Consider the following 19,503-nt stretch of genomic DNA (forward strand, 5'->3'; position numbering starts at 1 on the left):
ACAATTTATTTTCACTTGTAATTAGTTTATACCAAAACATTATCATTCTAGATTTAATTTCAATATTCAGAGGGTACCTACCCGTTTCACCATATACCATTATATTTGCTGTGGAGCTACGTATGTTTAAAATTCTTTTAAAAAACTGTACATGTAATTTCTCAATCATATTGGTATTTTCAAACCCCCAAAATTTCTGAGGAGTACAAAATGATTGGGGATATTAATACATCAAACAATTTTAATTGTAGGTCAATTGGTAAAATAATATTTCTTATTTTTTTATATAATGCATGCATTGCTTTTTGAGCCTGTTCAATAAGTTTTTTCTTGCTTTACAGAAACTGCCACTATAATGAAACAGCAGTCCTAGAAACGAGTAGCTGTCATGTGTTTGCAACTCTTCACCGAAAAAAGAGTAAAACGAATATATTGTGCATTACTTTTTCTTTTTTCAAAGATAACAACTTTAGTTTTATTGAGATTAACTTTAAGTTTCCAAATAGAAAAGTAGGTTTCAAATTCACGGAAAGCATTTTGTAGACCTTTAGCTATTTCTGACATAACAACTGTGTCATCTGCATATAGCAGAATAAATAATTTAACAAATATACCCATGTGTTCTTAAAATAAATTATCAAAATACTGGAGTTGGTCAACATTACTTTGCATGAAAAATTATTCTAAATCATTTAAATATATTGAGAACCAAAATGGGTAGAGATTTTCACCTTGTTTTACCCCGACGTGTCATGTGAAAAAATCAGTCATACCATTGCTAGTTTTTACGCAAGATTTAGTGTTTGCATACAGATTATTTATAGCAATAAATATCTTTCCTGTGATATTATTCTTTAATAATTTCTTCCATAAACCTCCCCTCCAAACAGTATCAAACGCTTTTCTGAAATCAATGAATGAACAGAATAGCTTTTTACTTTTTGAAAAGTATATAGATATTAAAGCATGAAGGATAAATATATTTTCAGTTGTAGAGTAGCCTTTCCTAATAAGATCAATTTCTTCTGAAAGTCTATTTAATCTAGAGTTCAAAATAGCAGTAAATACTTTGCCAAGTCATGAGATTAATGTAATAGCTCGATAGTTATCGATATTTTTAGGGTCACCCTTCTTTTTGTATATGGGTTTTATTACTCCAATTGTCCATGCTTCTGGTACACGGCCAGAGTCCAATATAACATTAAAAAGTTTAACATATATAGGAAGTAGTATAGACTGTGTATTTTTGATTTGCTTATTTAATATATTATCGATACCCCGCGCTTTATTATTACGAAGGCTAACTATAACCTGTCTAATTTCCTTTTCAGTCACTATAATTAGCAGCACCTTTGCTGGTGCCATGCGCGTGGACAGTATCGATTGTCTGACCATATCACACAGAATGTCTTAGTCTTCTGTCACTCCCTAGAGTATGACAGATATCACACAGAATGTCTTAGTCTTCTGTCACTCCCTAGGGTATGACAGATATCACGCAAAAAGAAGCTATACTATGACGTCACAATCAGCTTTCAACAGGACAGGTCATATAAAAATCAGGATAAAATAAAAGAGTACAAATGCTGCAAACTACTGTTTTCAAGCATATAGTATCGGAATGACGGGAGGATAACGGATCACTATTTGACTAATGGTCATTATATAAGCCTATAAGGATCTAACTGTTCCCAGTTCAGATTGTAGCAAATGATCAAATCTGATCATTTTTAAATACCAATATTTTTTAGTATTCAACTGTTGGTGTGCTTCTGTTTCTCTAGAATCAGATATCCTATATGTATTTTCAGTTATGAATGTGAAGAGCTTTAACATCACACTCTATATATAATGTCTGCAGAAACGGGTTAACTGACCTTTCTCTTAGAAATGATCTACTAAAATCTTAGAACATCGATGCAGAGAGCAAAAGATAGCATTTTTTAAGAATATAATTCATGTTTAAAAATTTCAGAAACATATGTAGAAATAAAGCAAAATGGTAACGGTGCCTATAAAACATTTTATATCACATAACTGACCCTTTTTACATATGGTATTACACATGTGTAATAAAACCTAAAGGCGCTGCGATTGGTCAAAACCGTGAGATCATCTTCCTATACGCCACTACGGGTACCAGTTTTATTTACTATACCACATGATACATTTACTGTTATTCTAAATGTATTTGAAATGTTAATTTTGTCATTATTATTCTCATTGCATTTAAAACTGATTATTTAAAAAAAAAAAAAGACTGACAACACTTTGTCACTGCGCGGAACGACATTATGTATAATCGGAGTACTTTGGTTTTGATGTATTTGTGTTTGCAGATATTTTTTTTCAAGTTATATAAGTTATGTGATAAATAGAATCTTTCATTCGTTTTCATGTCATTTCAAATTTATTGAACTCGTTTATCAAATTCAATATGACATGGACACTCATGTAAGATCCTCTCTATATTAACTTTTTAAAACTAGCATTACGTGCAGGTTGTGCCAGAAAAACAAAAGTTAACTTCTTCATTAGCAAAACACACACCAATGGTAATAGTACCTAATGGTTATCTACTCATCACCAAAATCGCTGGTGATGTATCTTTAGTACTGAACATTTGCATTTTCAATCAAATATTGTTTACCTAACTACGAAGTGTTTTATGATAAAGTGATATACTCGCCTATCTTAATGGAAACACTTCATCCAAACAGATTACTCTATATCAACACAACATTAACGCATGAACTTGTTGACATCAAGAGGTTTTGGGACATAAAAAAGAACATCAAATTAAGGGTCACCAGGAAGTACATCCGTTTTTGTTCATTAAAGTGTATTGTTTTGTTTTTCTCTAGAATGTATAAAATGATATTACTGTTATGAAATCAGCAATAGTCATCACAATGCACTCTCGTTATCAAGTACACCTAGATACTATTAGACATTATCGATCTCGTCTATTCTATATACTCAAAATCCAATACCCTAGCACGTGACTATTTATCGCCGGTGGTGTCGTGTCATTCTTGAAAGTTCTATGAATACATATTGACCATATTAATCCGGCATTGTACGCTGTTGAGATGAACAACTATCTCCATTTGGAAACTATGGATGCTCCGCCGCAGATATTTGAATTAAATATTTCAGGCAAGTTGTTCGAGGTAGCCGGGGACATTTTGGCCCGGTTTCCAAATTCACGACTCGGAAAAGTGGCTGTGGAATCTCCATTGTCACCAAATCAAGGAACAGGGACAAAGAAGACATTATTCTTCAGCCGCCCCAGCACACCTTTTGATGATATTCTAGCTTACTACCAAACAGGCGAACTTCATATGCCTTCGAACGTCTGTCCCAAGGCATACAAAAGGGAGTTGGAGTTTTGGGGCTTAGACCCGGATGATATGCAGCATTGTTGTCGATTCAAGTACTTAGCGTTCTTTGACGACTTTGAGACAATCTCAGCTTTCCATGCCTGCATTGACGAAACCAGTTATGTACCGCCAAGGAACAACGTGATGTCCCCCATAGGGAAATGTCGGGCTCGAATCTGGTCTATTATAGAGCATGAGGAAGCCACTGCCATTTCTAAGGTAAGATGTACTCAATTCATTAAATGTTTTCATAGACGTGCTGTTTTTGTAGAATGCACCGCCATAGATTTGTTTCAATGTTAGACGTTTTTCTGTTCCTTTAAAGTCAACACGTGATATAAAGAGACAAATGGTATATACAATCATTGTGTTGTTGTTTTTTCGTTGAGAGTTTAATGTAGAGCACATGCATAGTGATATGTTGATATATGTTTACATTAACAAATTATAGTATAGACATTGGTAAGTCATTTGAAATCAGACAATGTTACACCTGATCTATGATCACTCAATGTTACACCTGATCTGAAATCAGACAATGTTACACCTGATCTATGATCACTCAATGTTACACCTGATCTATGATCACTCAATGTTACACGTGATATGTGACCAGTCAATGTTACACTTGATCCGTAACCAGTCAATGTTACACCTGATCTGTGACCACTCAATGTTACACCTGAACTGAGTTCAGACAATGTTACACCTGATCTACGACCAGTCAATGTTACACGTGATATGTGACCAGTCAATGTTACATCGCATCTGTGACCAGTCAATGTTAAACTTGATCTGTGACCAGTCAATGTTACACCTGATCTGTTACCAGTCAATGTTACACCTGATCTGTGACCAGTCAATGTTACACCTGATCTGTGACCAGTCAATGTTACACGTGATATGTGACCAGTCAATGTTACATCGCATCTGTGACCAGTCAATGTTACACTTGATCTGTAACCAGTCAATGTTACACCTGATCTATGATCACTCAATGTTACACCTGATCTGTGACCAGTCAATGTTACACCTGATCTGTGACCAGTCAATGTTACACCGCATCTGTGACCAGTCAATGTTACACCTGAATTGTGATCAATTAACATAAAAATACATGGCTGTTGATAAGTTGACGTTATAGATTGCCAGTTTGTAGCTACACATTCTTAGGGCCGCCTACTTTACTGTTATAGTTCCAAAACCTGTGTCCCGTTACTACAGATTTCTCAGAGAACAGAAGCCTCACTGCAGACACAAGATGGAGGTTTCCGGCACTACACATTCTGACTCGGTCTCCTTCAGGCTTGTCAACGACATTTCCGAATCGTCATGATCACATGTGGTTACTGTTTGAAAATCATGTTGTTTAAAAAAATACCTCGTATTCCTGAACTGTGTATTATATCAGGCAAATGTGAAAACTTAGATCGTTTATGAAAATAGTTAATTTAGAAAACAAACGACGAGCCGATCTGCAGCACACACATGACAATTCGTTCCCTTCTCGGTGGACGTTCTTTGGGTAAGTTACCGGGTAGCATCTAGAGTTTTGTAATGAATTTTCTTTGAACTTAAAATTGTCAATATCTATCACGCGTGACTACTAACACAGTTCGCAATGCATGGCTGGAGTTATACTGCAGGAACATTTCCCTCGTGAACAATTGTCATCATTACGGTCCGCATTTGGAAAAAAGAGAAATTATGAGGTGTGTTTGTTTCAATATACGGGAACATTATGAAATCACGTATCACTGACTTGTAAAAAAGAGTTATCGTTAGCTCGATGAACGGCTGCTGAATCTACTACAAATATAACATAAATGGAATATTGCGTTTATTATACAAGAATAGTATAGAGCGCATGTCGATTGCATTTTAATGTCAACAATAAGACCGTAAAAAATAAATAAATGAAATAATAAATAAAAGCATCAACATTCAGAAACAGCCTAAAAATGAGTACATAATAAATTTGGTTTATAAGAGACAGTCCGACATATTTATGGCAATACACGGTAAATTAATGCTGTTAGTTAATCTCTCAGATCCATTTCAACACTATGTACATACTATTGGTTAATTGTTGTTAAACGTGCTGGATGTGGCCTGAATGTATAGATTAACAATGTGTTGGCAAAACACTCTCATCAAATGGACCTTCTCCTATCTCTTTATCAATTCTAACCGAAGTGAAGTTATTAACAGTCTCTTTATTTCTACATAAATATTTAAAATAATGATTGAATAGCATCGACTTTAACGTTAATGGGAACTCTATCCCAAAGCTTTGATCTCTTCCCCGCGATATCATAGACATTCAGCACTGCTGTTACCGGTATAATTGGTAGTGCTTGTTTCAGTATTCTGGAAGCATTACATTGATCGCTCTGTACTTCACTTCATATAGATCCTTGAAATGTGAAACCCAGGAGCATTAATAAACGTTTGTGTTACGATTGTGTTTGTTTGGGGTTTACATCCTCTCAACAGCCAGGGTCATATGACGACGGGTACCTAGGGAGACACAACAGCTAGGGTCATATGAGGACGGGTACATAGGGAGATACAACAGCTAGGGTCATATGAGGACGGGTACCTAGGTAGAAACAACAGCTAGGGTCATATGAGGACGGGTACCTAGGTAGAAACAACAGCTAGGGTCATATGAGGACGGGTACCTAGGTAGACACAACAGCTAGGGTCATATGAGGACGGGTACCTAGGGAGACACAACCGCTAGGGTCATATGAGGACGGGTACCTAGGGAGACATAACAGCCAGGGTCATATGAGGACGGGTACATAGGGAGTTACAACAGCTAGGGTCATATGAGGACGGGTACCTAGGTAGACACAACAGCTAGGTCATATGAGGACGGGTACCTAGGGAGACACAACCGCTAGGGTCATATGAGGACGGGTACCTAGGGAGCCACAACAGCCAGGGTCATATGAGGACGGGTACTTAGGGAGACACAACAGCTAGGGTCATATGAGGACTGGTACCTAGGGACACACAACAGCTAGGTTCATCTGCATTGGTTAGCGTTTCGGACAAACCAACTAGGTTACCAATGCATATATGCAAACCTCATTGAACATCTCTCTTCCAAATCGAATGCGAATATTTTAAGATCATTCCACGACAAAATCATAAACAACAAACTTCCGCCCGGTGCAAGGAAAAACAAAACGCAAAGATTAATATGAATTTACATTTCAAATAACCAGAAGTGGAACCGACCGCGTCGGTTTTAAAAGAGAACCCAAGAGAACCGTAAAATTTGCTTACAGTAAACAATCTTTGAACCAAAGACCGGTCAAATCGCACTGATAATGGCAAGTCGCGTTAACACAATTACATGACTGCAACAAGAACGTATGCGTGCTCTGATCGGAGCTAAACTATAGGCACTATAATAATATGCTTCGTTGTATTTTTATGTGATCGTCGTATGTGACGATTTCATTGTCAAAACCCCTGAATTAGTTCATACCGAACCCTTATCGATGAGATCCCGAAATTGGTTGTCGTTACCCGTGGAGCTAATGAAACAGGCGACAATCCTGGTCACGGCACCAATATTGATTTTTCCGTCTTCACGTCGTGGAAGCAACAAAAGTCACTGCATATGATTAGGAACATATTCCTACGGTGAAAAGTGTAACGCAGGACGAACAGCGGGATTAATCTTACCACGAACCAACAAATAACAAACATCAATATTCACAATTAGTTAAATATAATGTACAATTACCACAATAATGACAATATACAATGATGACGATATCTACAAAGCTCATTCTCTAACACACTCCTCGCATACAAAATACTGGAAATAATTACACCAGGTAACTACAGTCTCTGTCACCACTCCACGAAGGACTCGGTAGTACTACAGCAAATTTCCACACAGGATTCCAAATATATATGAGAGACACTATGGAATATCAACACAGGATTCAATGGGCCCAGACATACTGAAATGTAGCGTATTCAAAATTTTCAACATCCATTTATATTTTAATTTGGACTATTGATAAAATTTATGGTTTCCATATACATGTACCATGTCCCAATTGCGCTTCTGTATTACATTTCGCGTTCATGCTCGTCATTATCTAGCGAAACAACTATCATAGTATTGTCAATAGACTATGAGTTATCACTGGGTTTCTATTAATGAGGTCTTTTGGGATTTGAGAATATATCACAAATCAATACAACAATTTCCTGTACATACCCTGGTCATCTGAGCGAATCAAGGTGTCGTATGACTACAATTATACAGACACAACTGTGATAGTCTAGTCACGTTATCATTGGGAAATCTATTGACTTTGTCATTCCCACAGTAGTCGATGATACTTCCGGGTACGATTTCCTAATTAATTTTTACATGATTCTGTTAAATATTATTTATTTATTTCTCTATTTATTTAGTATCTATTTTGTTTGGATTATCTGAGGTTAAATACAATTGAACTCGGATAAATTGAAAAATCGACAAAGCTGATTATGTAAAATTAATAAAACGCGGGTAAATTGAAAAATCTCAATTAACTCTGTTACTAAGTAAGCAAACATGACAGATCAAGTGTCTATTCCAATGTTTTGAGGATCTAGCAATGTGGCCATGGAAACTCATATGCTCAATTAAGCTTTCCCTAGCTGCCTATTATTTCAATAACAGTCAATGCTTGATATTAGGTTATCAACTCTAATACATCATTTTTTTATTGCGTAGAAAGTACCATTTTTGGCTAGAATGAAAGCAAACTAGAGTTTAATCAACCATCTACAAACTGACAAACACACATTAATGTCCATCGTAACCCGGATGTGCTGCAGGATGCTTCATTCACTGCACTTCCGATGTTCGGACTTAAGGATGTACACCTCTGAGAAGTCAAAACATTCCTGTATTAAACTTTTTTTCTTATATGGATTTTTGGAAAAAGGAGTTAATGGCATAGTAGAAAATGCAAAAAAAAATGTCCGTGTGTTCGTTTTTGTGCTATGATGGGTCAAAGATACCAATTTAACACAACATGTGGTTTTAGGTGATTTTTTGGGTTTTGACCATTTGCAGAACAAATTCATACACTTTCTTCCAAGTGTGTTATCATATATGTATGATTGTTTGTAGAATTGATGAAAATATTACTTTCTTTTAAATTATGGAAGTAAAATTTCTTAATCGTATTCTTTCAACTCAGAAAGCCGATTTTAGTTACCCCTACCCCCTCTTTTTTTAATATTTAATGAATTTAAAGACAAGAGGCCCATGGGCTTTAACGGTCACCTGATATATTTATACAGAGAGTTGATTTGGTTTTTAACATGAACAGAAATATTATTCAAAGTGACAAAAAACAATAAAACCACCTTTTTCAATATCTAGCATACAGATTTAAGACTAAAAAGTATTTGAAACCAGCATCTCTGATTCTCAACAAGGAAAATGAAGAAATTTTAGCACACTGACTCCTTTGGGTCCCACCCTACAGCCCTTGGGGGTAGGGCCGGCTCAAAATTTTCAAAGTATCAAACTGTCAACTCAAGGTTATAATTCCAATCAAGTAATTAACATGTAATATTCAAATTATCATTTGCCATTATAAACCATAAAAAATCACCCCACCCCCACCTCCTTCCCCACGGGGTAAACGTGAGACCCCAGGGTCATAAACCTTTAGACCCTTCCATCTATGAGAGTGTTTGATTCTACCATATCTGTGTCTTTGAGAAGAAGATTTTTGAAATTTCAGTCAATTCAACCCTTTTTGGCCCCACCCATGAGCCCCAGGGGGTCAGTCAGGGCTGATATGTGGATACCATCAAACTGCTATCCAATACTGATAATGCTAACCCAAATTGAATAACTTCCAATGGAAATTAAACAAATGTTGGTCCAAAATGTTATTTCCCTATATAAACTATAGCAAAGTTTACCCCCTCCCCAGGGGTAAATAAACATGAGACCCCAGGATCATGAAATTCACAATTTTAAGACCCTTCCATCTATGAAGAGTATTTGATTCTACCATATCTTGGTCTTGGAAAGAAGATTTTTGAAATTTCAGTCAATTCGACCCTTTTTGACCCCACCCATCAGCCCCGGGGGGTCAGTCAGGGCTGATATGTGCATACTATCAAACTGCTACCTAATACTGATAATGTTAACCTAAATTGAATTACTTCCAATGGAAATTAAACAAATATTGGTCCAAAATGTGATTTCCCTATATAAACTATAGTAAAGTTTACCACCTCCCCAGGGGGAAACGTGAGACCCCAGGGTCTTGAAATTCACAATTTTGGTAGCACCTTAAGACCCTTCCATCTATGACGAGTATTTGATTCTACCATATCTTGGCCTTGAGAAGAATATTTGAGAAATTTTAGTCAATTTGACCCTTTTTGGCCCCGCCCCTCAGGCCCCTGGGGGCTTTGGACTAAACCGGACACTATTTTTGTTGACCTTTGTCCATGGAAGGTTCCTGCAAAATTTCATTGAAATTGGTTCAGGGGTTTTGGAAAAGAAGTCGAAAATGTAAATTGTTTACGGACGCACGACGGACGACGGACGACAACGGACAAAAGGCGATCGCAATAGGTCACTTAAGACTTTGTCTAAAACATTCAGAAAATGGGGGGTCCGTGTGCTTTTTTTTTTTTTGTCCCATTATCATTTGTGTTATTTTTTACCTTTTTCGGGGTCAAAAATCAAAAGTGCTTCAGTTACACTAAAAATGTAAAATAAAATATCAATAATGTTTAATTTTCCAGTTTGTTGCATATTGTTTTTATCATATTAAGCATTATAAAGTTGTACAGCAAAATTGAACCTGCTACAATTAAAAATGGCGACACAATGATAACTTAAGTGATCAATCTAGTGTCAAAAAAGGTGAAATGTTTGCCTTTTTTGAAGCTCAAGCAATACACATTAATTCCATTTTTCAAAATGGCCGCCGAATTGGTATTTTTTTTATTTTTTTGTTAAAAATGTTCTACAAACAACAGGCATCTAGATTTTTGACATATTTTTCAGATACGTGTTTGCTAATTAACTTGATCATAATTTGTTAAATATTACAAATACCCGTTACACTTCCCTGTAACTCTTAGCAGTAATTATATTATCTCTGACGGATAAACATACACATCTCCCTGTAATAATTAGCGGTAATTATATTATCTCTGATGGATAGACATACACATCTCCCTGTAATAATTAGCGGTAATTATATTATCTCTGACGGATAGATATACACATCTCCCTGTAATAATTAGCAGTAATTATATTATCTCTGACGGATAGATATACACATCTCCCTGTAATAATTAGCAGTAATTATATTATCTCTGACGGATAGACATACACATCTCCCTGTAATAATTAGCGGTAATTATATTATCTCTGACGGATAGATATACACATCTCCCTGTAATAATTAGCAGTAATTATATTATCTCTGACGGATAGATATACACATCTCCCTGTAATAATTAGCAGTAATTATATTATCTCTGACGGATAGATATACACATCTCCCTGTAATAATTAGCAGTAATTATATTATCTCTGACGGATAGATATACACATCTCCCTGTAATAATTAGCAGTAATTATATTATCTCTGACGGATAGATATACACATCTCCCTGTAATAATTAGCAGTAATTATATTATCTCTGACGGATAGATATACACATCTCCCTGTAATAATTAGCAGTAATTATATTATCTCTGACGGATAGATATACACATCTCCCTGTAATAATTAGCAGTAATTATATTATCTCTGACGGATAGACATACACATCTCCCTGTAATAATTAGCGGTAATTATATTATCTCTGACGGATAGATATACACATCTCCCTGTAATAATTAGCAGTAATTATATTATCTCTGACGGATAGATATACACATCTCCCTGTAATAATTAGCAGTAATTATATTATCTCTGACGGATAGATATACACATCTCCCTGTAATAATTAGCAGTAATTATATTATCTCTGACGGATAGATATACACATCTCCCTGTAATAATTAGCAGTAATTATATTATCTCTGACGGATAGATATACACATCTCCCTGTAATAATTAGCAGTAATTATATTATCTCTGACGGATAGATATACACATCTCCCTGTAATAATTAGCAGTAATTATATTATCTCTGACGGATAGATATACACATCTCCCTGTAATAATTAGCAGTAATTATATTATCTCTGACGGATAGATATACACATCTCCCTGTAATAATTAGCAGTAATTATATTATCTCTGACGGATAGATATACACATCTCCCTGTAATAATTAGCAGTAATTATATTATCTCTGACGGATAGATATACACATCTCCCTGTAATAATTAGCAGTAATTATATTATCTCTGACGGATAGATATACACATCTCCCTGTAATAATTAGCAGTAATTATATTATCTCTGACGGATAGATATACACATCTCCCTGTAATAATTAGCAGTAATTATATTATCTCTGACGGATAGATATACACATCTCCCTGTAATAATTAGCAGTAATTATATTATCTCTGACGGATAGATATACACATCTCCCTGTAATAATTAGCAGTAATTATATTATCTCTGACGGATAGATATACACATCTCCCTGTAATAATTAGCAGTAATTATATTATCTCTGACGGATAGATATACACATCTCCCTGTAATAATTAGCAGTAATTATATTATCTCTGACGGATAGATATACACATCTCCCTGTAATAATTAGCAGTAATTATATTATCTCTGACGGATAGATATACACATCTCCCTGTAATAATTAGCAGTAATTATATTATCTCTGACGGATAGATATACACATCTCCCTGTAATAATTAGCAGTAATTATATTATCTCTGACGGATAGATATACACATCTCCCTGTAATAATTAGCAGTAATTATATTATCTCTGACGGATAGATATACACATCTCCCTGTAATAATTAGCAGTAATTATATTATCTCTGACGGATAGACATACACATCTCCCTGTAATAATTAGCAGTAATTATATTATCTCTGACGGATAGACATACACATCTCCCTGTAACTCTTAGCAGTTATTATATTATCTCTGACGGATAGATATACACATCTCCCTGTAATAATTAGCGGTAATTATATTATCTCTCCCGGGTAACTATTTACATTATATATCAACCTTAATAAGAATATGCTTACAGATATTACCAAAACGTTTGCAATCGCCAAACAAGCGAATTTTTCTTGGACTTCTGGAGAGGAAAAACGTACCAAGGCACATAAATATAAAAATATTTATTTATATATATGCATGCAACAGTGAACACGTACAAACGGTTTCTGTCCCTAATGTGAATCGTTGTGCAAGTATTGATGTCCTTGATTTTTTTTTTTTTTTTCTATAACAATTTAATCATTTCCTGCTTGAACGAGAAACTTAATACCCATTAAATATGAGAGATTTACAGTTCACTGTCAAACAGCAATATATTTACTCCTTTATTTTCACCCTTTTTCGCCCTCGAACACGATGTGAAAATTCTGGTGAGGACTATATTGATGAAATAAGATTTAATCCCGAGATAATACTATGAAAGCATAAGACATCTACAGAAGGCAATTAAAATATCAGAATAGCACATGACTTTAAACTTACCTAAAAAAAAAGAAAAAAAAAACAATTCCTCATGGTGGCATTTCAGCCTAGTGATAAAAACTTTACGCGCCAAAAATGTCTATTACAAGGATCGGTACCATAACAGTATAACACCTCTATATTTATCCAATCAGTATTCAGTATTTAAATCATCCAATCAGTATCCAGTATTTAAATCATCCAATCAGTATCCAGTATTTTAGCACTTGGTGTATATATTAGAATGTTGGAAGAACTAAACATTATCGGGTGGAAATGTGACGGTTTACAGTCGATGTTAGCTTGTCATCCCGTAAACTTGCTATCATTCCATATGTCTATCGCCGAGTGTATACGTCTACATATGACTTCAAACTTACTTAAAAATAATTTATACAGCAGTAATTGTATTATAATATAATATATATTATAATATAATATATATATATATATATATATATAACCAAGTCACACTTGCTACCTTGCCGTTAGTTCTCTCTGCTATTTCTGTTATTTTAATCAATTCTTATGGCTTTGATTATATCGAATATTGAATAAGCAAAACCGTTAATATTTGTTTGTCATTATGCTGTGATTACATGTTTGCTTCCATCACTCCATGATTTCGCTTCATTTTCTTAATATTTTGGTTGCATCAATATATCTTTATAATAATTATATAATTATAGATATATTTATTAAATTAACGCATTTTTCTGATATTGTTTTTTGTCTTTTACTCTGTATTACTTTTACTTTTATGTTGTATTTGCCAATATTTCCTATTTTTTTTATGTCGTAATTTCTGTTTGTATTAATGAAATATTTCTTTTTCAATAATCATTTACAGGTAACGTGCAATAACCTATTGAAGTACGTCTATGTAATAGAACAATGTTTTGAATGAAAATAAGTTCCTACAAGTATTATAAATATACAACGCATTTTCCTGATATTTTTTTTTTGTCTTTTTACTATGTATAAATACATAAGTATCCTCGAGGATGACATATCTGTTTCACATAAAGCCGCGGTCACACTGTTGTCACGTAGGTGACCGTAGTGCCACTACAGTCAACGAGGTTGAAGTAGGTTGAAGTAGGTTAAAAATTGGCAAAAGGGAAAATATAAAGAAAGTTCAAGTAGGGTGAACTACGTGTAATACGGCCAACTACGTTGAACTACGTTTAATACGTTTAACTACGGTCACCTACTGTCTACTACAGTCAACCCCCATTACGGTTAACTACGTGCGTGACCTTAAGATGTGACCGTGGCTTAAGAAGTATCATATAAGCCCTAAGTCAATATAAGTTCCGACTAGCCTAGCGTTTCTAGTTATTAATTATGTCATTGGTATATATATACGTCAACGGTATCCAAATCATTAAAAGTTTTACTGTTCCTTGAAATATAAAGCATCAACCATTGAGTGTAAATGTTTGTGCAGAAATAACCGGGAAATATTAAGGCAAAAATGTCCTTAACAATGTATTGTGATTTACTGTAAACAGTATGCAATAATCATAACAAAACAAAAAATAGTGATATATTTTTTGAACGTTTTGGTTCGTGAAATAATAATGATATAAACATACTGTTGTTTCAGGTTGTGATGGCGTTTTTAGTCGTCTGTGTTGTCGTGTCCATCTTCAATTTGTCCCTTGGAACTGTTGATTCCTTTAAAGAGCGTATCAGCCTAAGCTCCCTCCGGAGTCACCTGGCCGACCTAGTCAGTCAGGAAGGCGAAGATTACAGTGATATCATCGACGTGCTGGGTGCGACCGACTGTGGTGACAATTTGGCCTGCGTTGTACAAGAATTTCAGGGTTACATCGATGAGGCCGATGAAACAAACAGTTCACACATTGAAAGCTACGATTATACGTTTGATCTAGATAGTTTGAAGAAAACTATAGACAAATTTAAAAGTCTCACTCATCATAAAGAACGACATTTTTCGATGGTAGTTATTGACTGGGTCCTGTTGGCCATTTTCTCTGTTGAATTATTTTTGCGCCTCAGTACCTGCCCAAGTCTCAAGCGGTACTTCCTGAGTCAGCTCAATGATATTGATATCCTCATTCTTGTCACTGCAGTTACTGAAATCATTATAGAAGGTTGGTTCGCTAAATACCGCTATTCTGACAAAGGTATCCGAATTCTGTACTACCTACAGATGTTGCGCGTGCTGAGAATCCTGAGATATGTCAACAAGGTTCCGTCCATCCAAGTCCTCGGTTATACGATGAGGACTAACTTCAAGGATCTTGTTGTTTTACTTCTCTACGTCCTTGTCGGAGTAGTCATCTTTTCAAATTTTGCCTACTTTGTCGAGGATAGTAAAACGTTTGCGGACATGCCCGAGTCTTGGTGGTGGGGTGTGATCACCATGACAACCGTTGGTTACGGAGATGTCGTTCCAAAAACTGTTCTCGGGAGGATTGTGGGATGCATTTGCGCAGTATCCGGGGTTCTGTCGCTATCACTAACAATCCCTGTATTTGTAAACACTTTCATTTCACTCTATCAGTTCTCACATATTCATGAAAGGTATCTGAAAACAAAGCAGAATCAGGTTTCTCCGTCTCCCATCACTGTCAAACCTACTGGCTCAACCCAACCAGATATGCATCCAGATTCCATATAACCCTTTACGACAAGCATGCAACCACGGAGGGAGGTAACTTGAATAGGGAGAAAGCCATTCGGCACACCTCGGCAGATCTCCATCTAATTTAGATGAAAGGTACCGGAATCGGCCGAGGTTTGCCGAATGGGGAGAAAAGCGTGTCTGTTCATTTGAAAACATAGTGCAAAAAACAACCGCTGCAACATTGGCCTGGATTCATATTTTTCGGTGCAGTAACGCATTATACATCCACACGAAACGCTATTTTAAAGTATACCCACGCATAACTTATTTATATTTTTATAAACAAGCAGTGTCTTTCTATACTAGTCTTTGAAACACCACACGTCTGATCATATAACAAACATTTGAACGCGCAGAAGAACTGCACAACGGAATAAATATTTGATTATATTGGATAGATTTCCTAGTCTAGCCTTGTTAGTCCGGCACAATACTTTTCATTACGTTTCACGTGGTATATAATGATAAACAACAAAAGTTTGTGTTTTATGGTTGAACATTAACAATACAACAAGGTATCCGAAAATCTTTGGGAAATGCTGAAATCAGATATATTGGGTTTGTTTTTCACCATTAATGTTTCAATGTTATAACATCACGTTTTCATTTACCTGCGTGCTCCCCTTTGAGGATAGCAACATACGGCATAACAAATATATCCTCAAACAACCGACGCTTTTCTTGTGATGCATTACAAAAAAAACGAATATATGAAAACAATATAAATGCTCTCCATTAGATTATACCTGCGTGTTCCCTGTGAGGATAGCAACATACGGCATAACAAAATGAACACGTGATATTCGTTTTACAATGGGAATCGGATAATGCTATTTAGTTGATAATGATCAACAAGATATTCTATATATCTTAAAAGGACTGTTTTAACGTCAAAATAACTGTCTTTCATTTAACGGATAATTGCTTCTCATGTGGCTGTGATAAAATTGAAACGTCGTATCATCATCTAAATCGTTCCGTCTGTTATTTTAAACGTTGTAGCATCATCTAAATCGTTCCATGTGTTATTTTAAACGTCGTATCAACATCTAAATCATTCCGTCTGTTATTTTAAACGTCGTATCATCATCTAAATCGTTCCGTCTGTTATTTTAAACGTTGTATCATCATCTAAATCGTTCCGTCTGTTATTTTAAACGTCGTATCATCATCTAAATCGTTCCATGTGTTATTTTAAACGTCGTATCAACATCTAAATCATTCCGTGTGTTATTTTAAACGTCGTATCATCATCTAAATCGTTCCGTCTGTTATTTTAAACGTTGTATCATCATCTAAATCGTTCCGTCTGTTATTTTAAACGTCGTATCATCATCTAAATCGTTCCGTCTGTTATTTTAAACGTCGTATCAACATCTAAATCATTCCGTCTGTTATTTTAAACGTCGTATCATCATCTAAATCGTTCCGTCTGTTATTTTAAACGTCGTATCAACATCTAAATCGTTCCGTCTGTTATTTTAAACGTCGTATCATCATCTAAATCGTTCCGTCTGTTATTTTAAACGTCGTATCATCATCTAAATCGTTCCGTCTGTTATTTTAAACGTCGTATCATCATCTAAATCGTTCCGTCTGTTATTTTAAACGTCGTATCATCATCTAAATCGTTCCGTCTGTTATTTTAAACGTCGTATCATCATCTAAATCGTTCCGTCTGTTATTTTAAACGTCGTATCATCATCTAAATCGTTCCGTCTGTTATTTTAAACGTCGTATCATCATCTAAATCGTTCCGTCTGTTATTTTAAACGTCGTATCATCATCTAAATCGTTCCGTCTGTTATTTTAAACGTCGTATCATCATCTAAATCGTTCCGTCTGTTATTTTAAACGTCGTATCATCATCTAAATCGTTCCGTCTGTTATTTTAAACGTCGTATCAACATCTAAATCGTTCCGTCTGTTATTTTAAACGTCGTATCATCATCTAAATCGTTCCATGTGTTATTTTAAACGTCGTATCAACATCTAAATCATTCCGTGTGTTATTTTAAACGTCGTATCATCATCTAAATCGTTCCGTCTCTTATTTTAAACGTCGTATCAACATCTAAATCGTTCCGTCTGTTATTTTAAACGTCGTATCATCATCTAAATCGTTCCGTCTGTTATTTTAAACGTCGTATCATCATCTAAATCGTTCCGTCTGTTATTTTAAACGTCGTATCATCATCTAAATCGTTCCGTCTGTTATTTTAAACGTCGTATCATCATCTAAATCGTTCCGTCTGTTATTTTAAACGTCGTATCATCATCTAAATCGTTCCGTCTGTTATTTTAAACGTCGTATCATCATCTAAATCGTTCCGTCTGTTATTTTAAACGTCGTATCATCATCTAAATCGTTCCATGTGTTATTTTAAACGTCGTATCAACATCTAAATCATTCCGTGTGTTATTTTAAACGTCGTATCATCATCTAAATCGTTCCGTCTGTTATTTTAAACGTCGTATCAACATCTAAATCGTTCCGTCTGTTATTTTAAACGTCTTATCATCATCTAAATCATTCCATGTGTTATTTTAAACGCCGTATCATCATCTAAATCGTTTCGTCTGTTATTTTAAACGTCGTATCATCATCTAAATCGTTCCATGTGTTATTTTAAACGTTGTATCATCATCTAAATCATTCCGTGTGTTATTTTAAACGCCGTATCATCATCTAAATCGTTCCATGTGTTATTTTAAACGTTGTATCATCATCTAAATCGTTCTGTCTGTTATTTTAAACGTCGTATCAACATCTAAATCGTTCCGTCTTTTATTTTAAACGTCGTATCAACATCTGAATCGTTCCGTCTGTTATTTTAAACGTCGTATCATCATCTAAATCATTCCGTCTGTTATTTTAAACGTCGTATCATCATCTAAATCATTCCATGTGTTATTTTAAACGTTGTATCATCATCTAAATCATTTCATGTGTTATTTTAAACGTTGTATCATCATCTAAATCGTTCCGTCTGTTATTTTAAACGTCGAATCATCATTTAAATCGTTCCATGTGTTATTTTAAACGTTGTATCACCATCTAAATCATTCCATGTGTTATTTTAAACGCCGTATCATCATCTAAATCGTTCCATGTGTTATTTTAAACGTCGTATCATCATCTAAATCGTTCCATGTGTTATTTTAAACGTCGTATCATCATCTTAATCGTTCCGTCTGTTATTTTAAACGTCTTATCAACATCTAAATCGTTCCGTCTGTTATTTTAAACGCCGTATCATCATCTAAATCGTTCCATGTGTTATTTTAAACGTCGTATCATCATCTAAATCGTTCCGGCTGTTATTTTAAACGTCGTATCATCATCTAAATCGTTCCATGTGTTATTTTAAACGTCGTATCATCATCTAAATCGTTCCGGCTGTTATTTTAAACGTCGTATCATCATCTAAATCGTTCCGGCTGTTATTTTAAACGTCGTATCATCATCTAAATCGTTCCGGCTGTTATTTTAAACGTCGTATCATCATCTAAATCGTTCCATGTGTTATTTTAAACGTCGTATCATCATCTAAATCGTTCCGTCTCTTATTTTAAACGTCGTATCAACATCTAAATCGTTCCGTCTTTTATTTTAAACGTCGTATCAACATCTAAATCGTTCCGTCTTTTATTTTAAACGTCGTATCAACATCTAAATCATTCCGTGTGTTATTTTAAACGTCGTATCATCATCTAAATCGTTCCGTCTCTTATTTTAAACGTCGTATCAACATCTAAATCGTGCCGTCTGTTATTTTAAACG

At 35.0% G+C, this 19,503-nt stretch overlaps 1 protein-coding gene across 1 annotated transcript; it reads left to right on the forward strand.

Annotated features, from left to right (window-relative positions):
* Positions 1–3,119: 3,119 nt before the first annotated feature.
* Positions 3,120–15,713, forward strand: LOC110464967 (potassium voltage-gated channel subfamily A member 4-like). The gene is made up of 2 exons (XM_021520489.1): positions 3,120–3,602; positions 14,673–15,713. The coding sequence occupies exons 1-2, from the start codon at positions 3,120–3,122 to the stop codon at positions 15,711–15,713; spliced, it is 1,524 nt and encodes a 507-aa protein (XP_021376164.1).
* The last annotated feature ends 3,790 nt before the right edge of the window (positions 15,714–19,503 follow it).

Source organism: Mizuhopecten yessoensis, unplaced genomic scaffold (genome assembly GCF_002113885.1).
Source record: "Mizuhopecten yessoensis strain PY_sf001 unplaced genomic scaffold, ASM211388v2 scaffold11045, whole genome shotgun sequence".
In the NCBI taxonomy this organism is placed as follows: domain Eukaryota; kingdom Metazoa; phylum Mollusca; class Bivalvia; order Pectinida; family Pectinidae; genus Mizuhopecten; species Mizuhopecten yessoensis.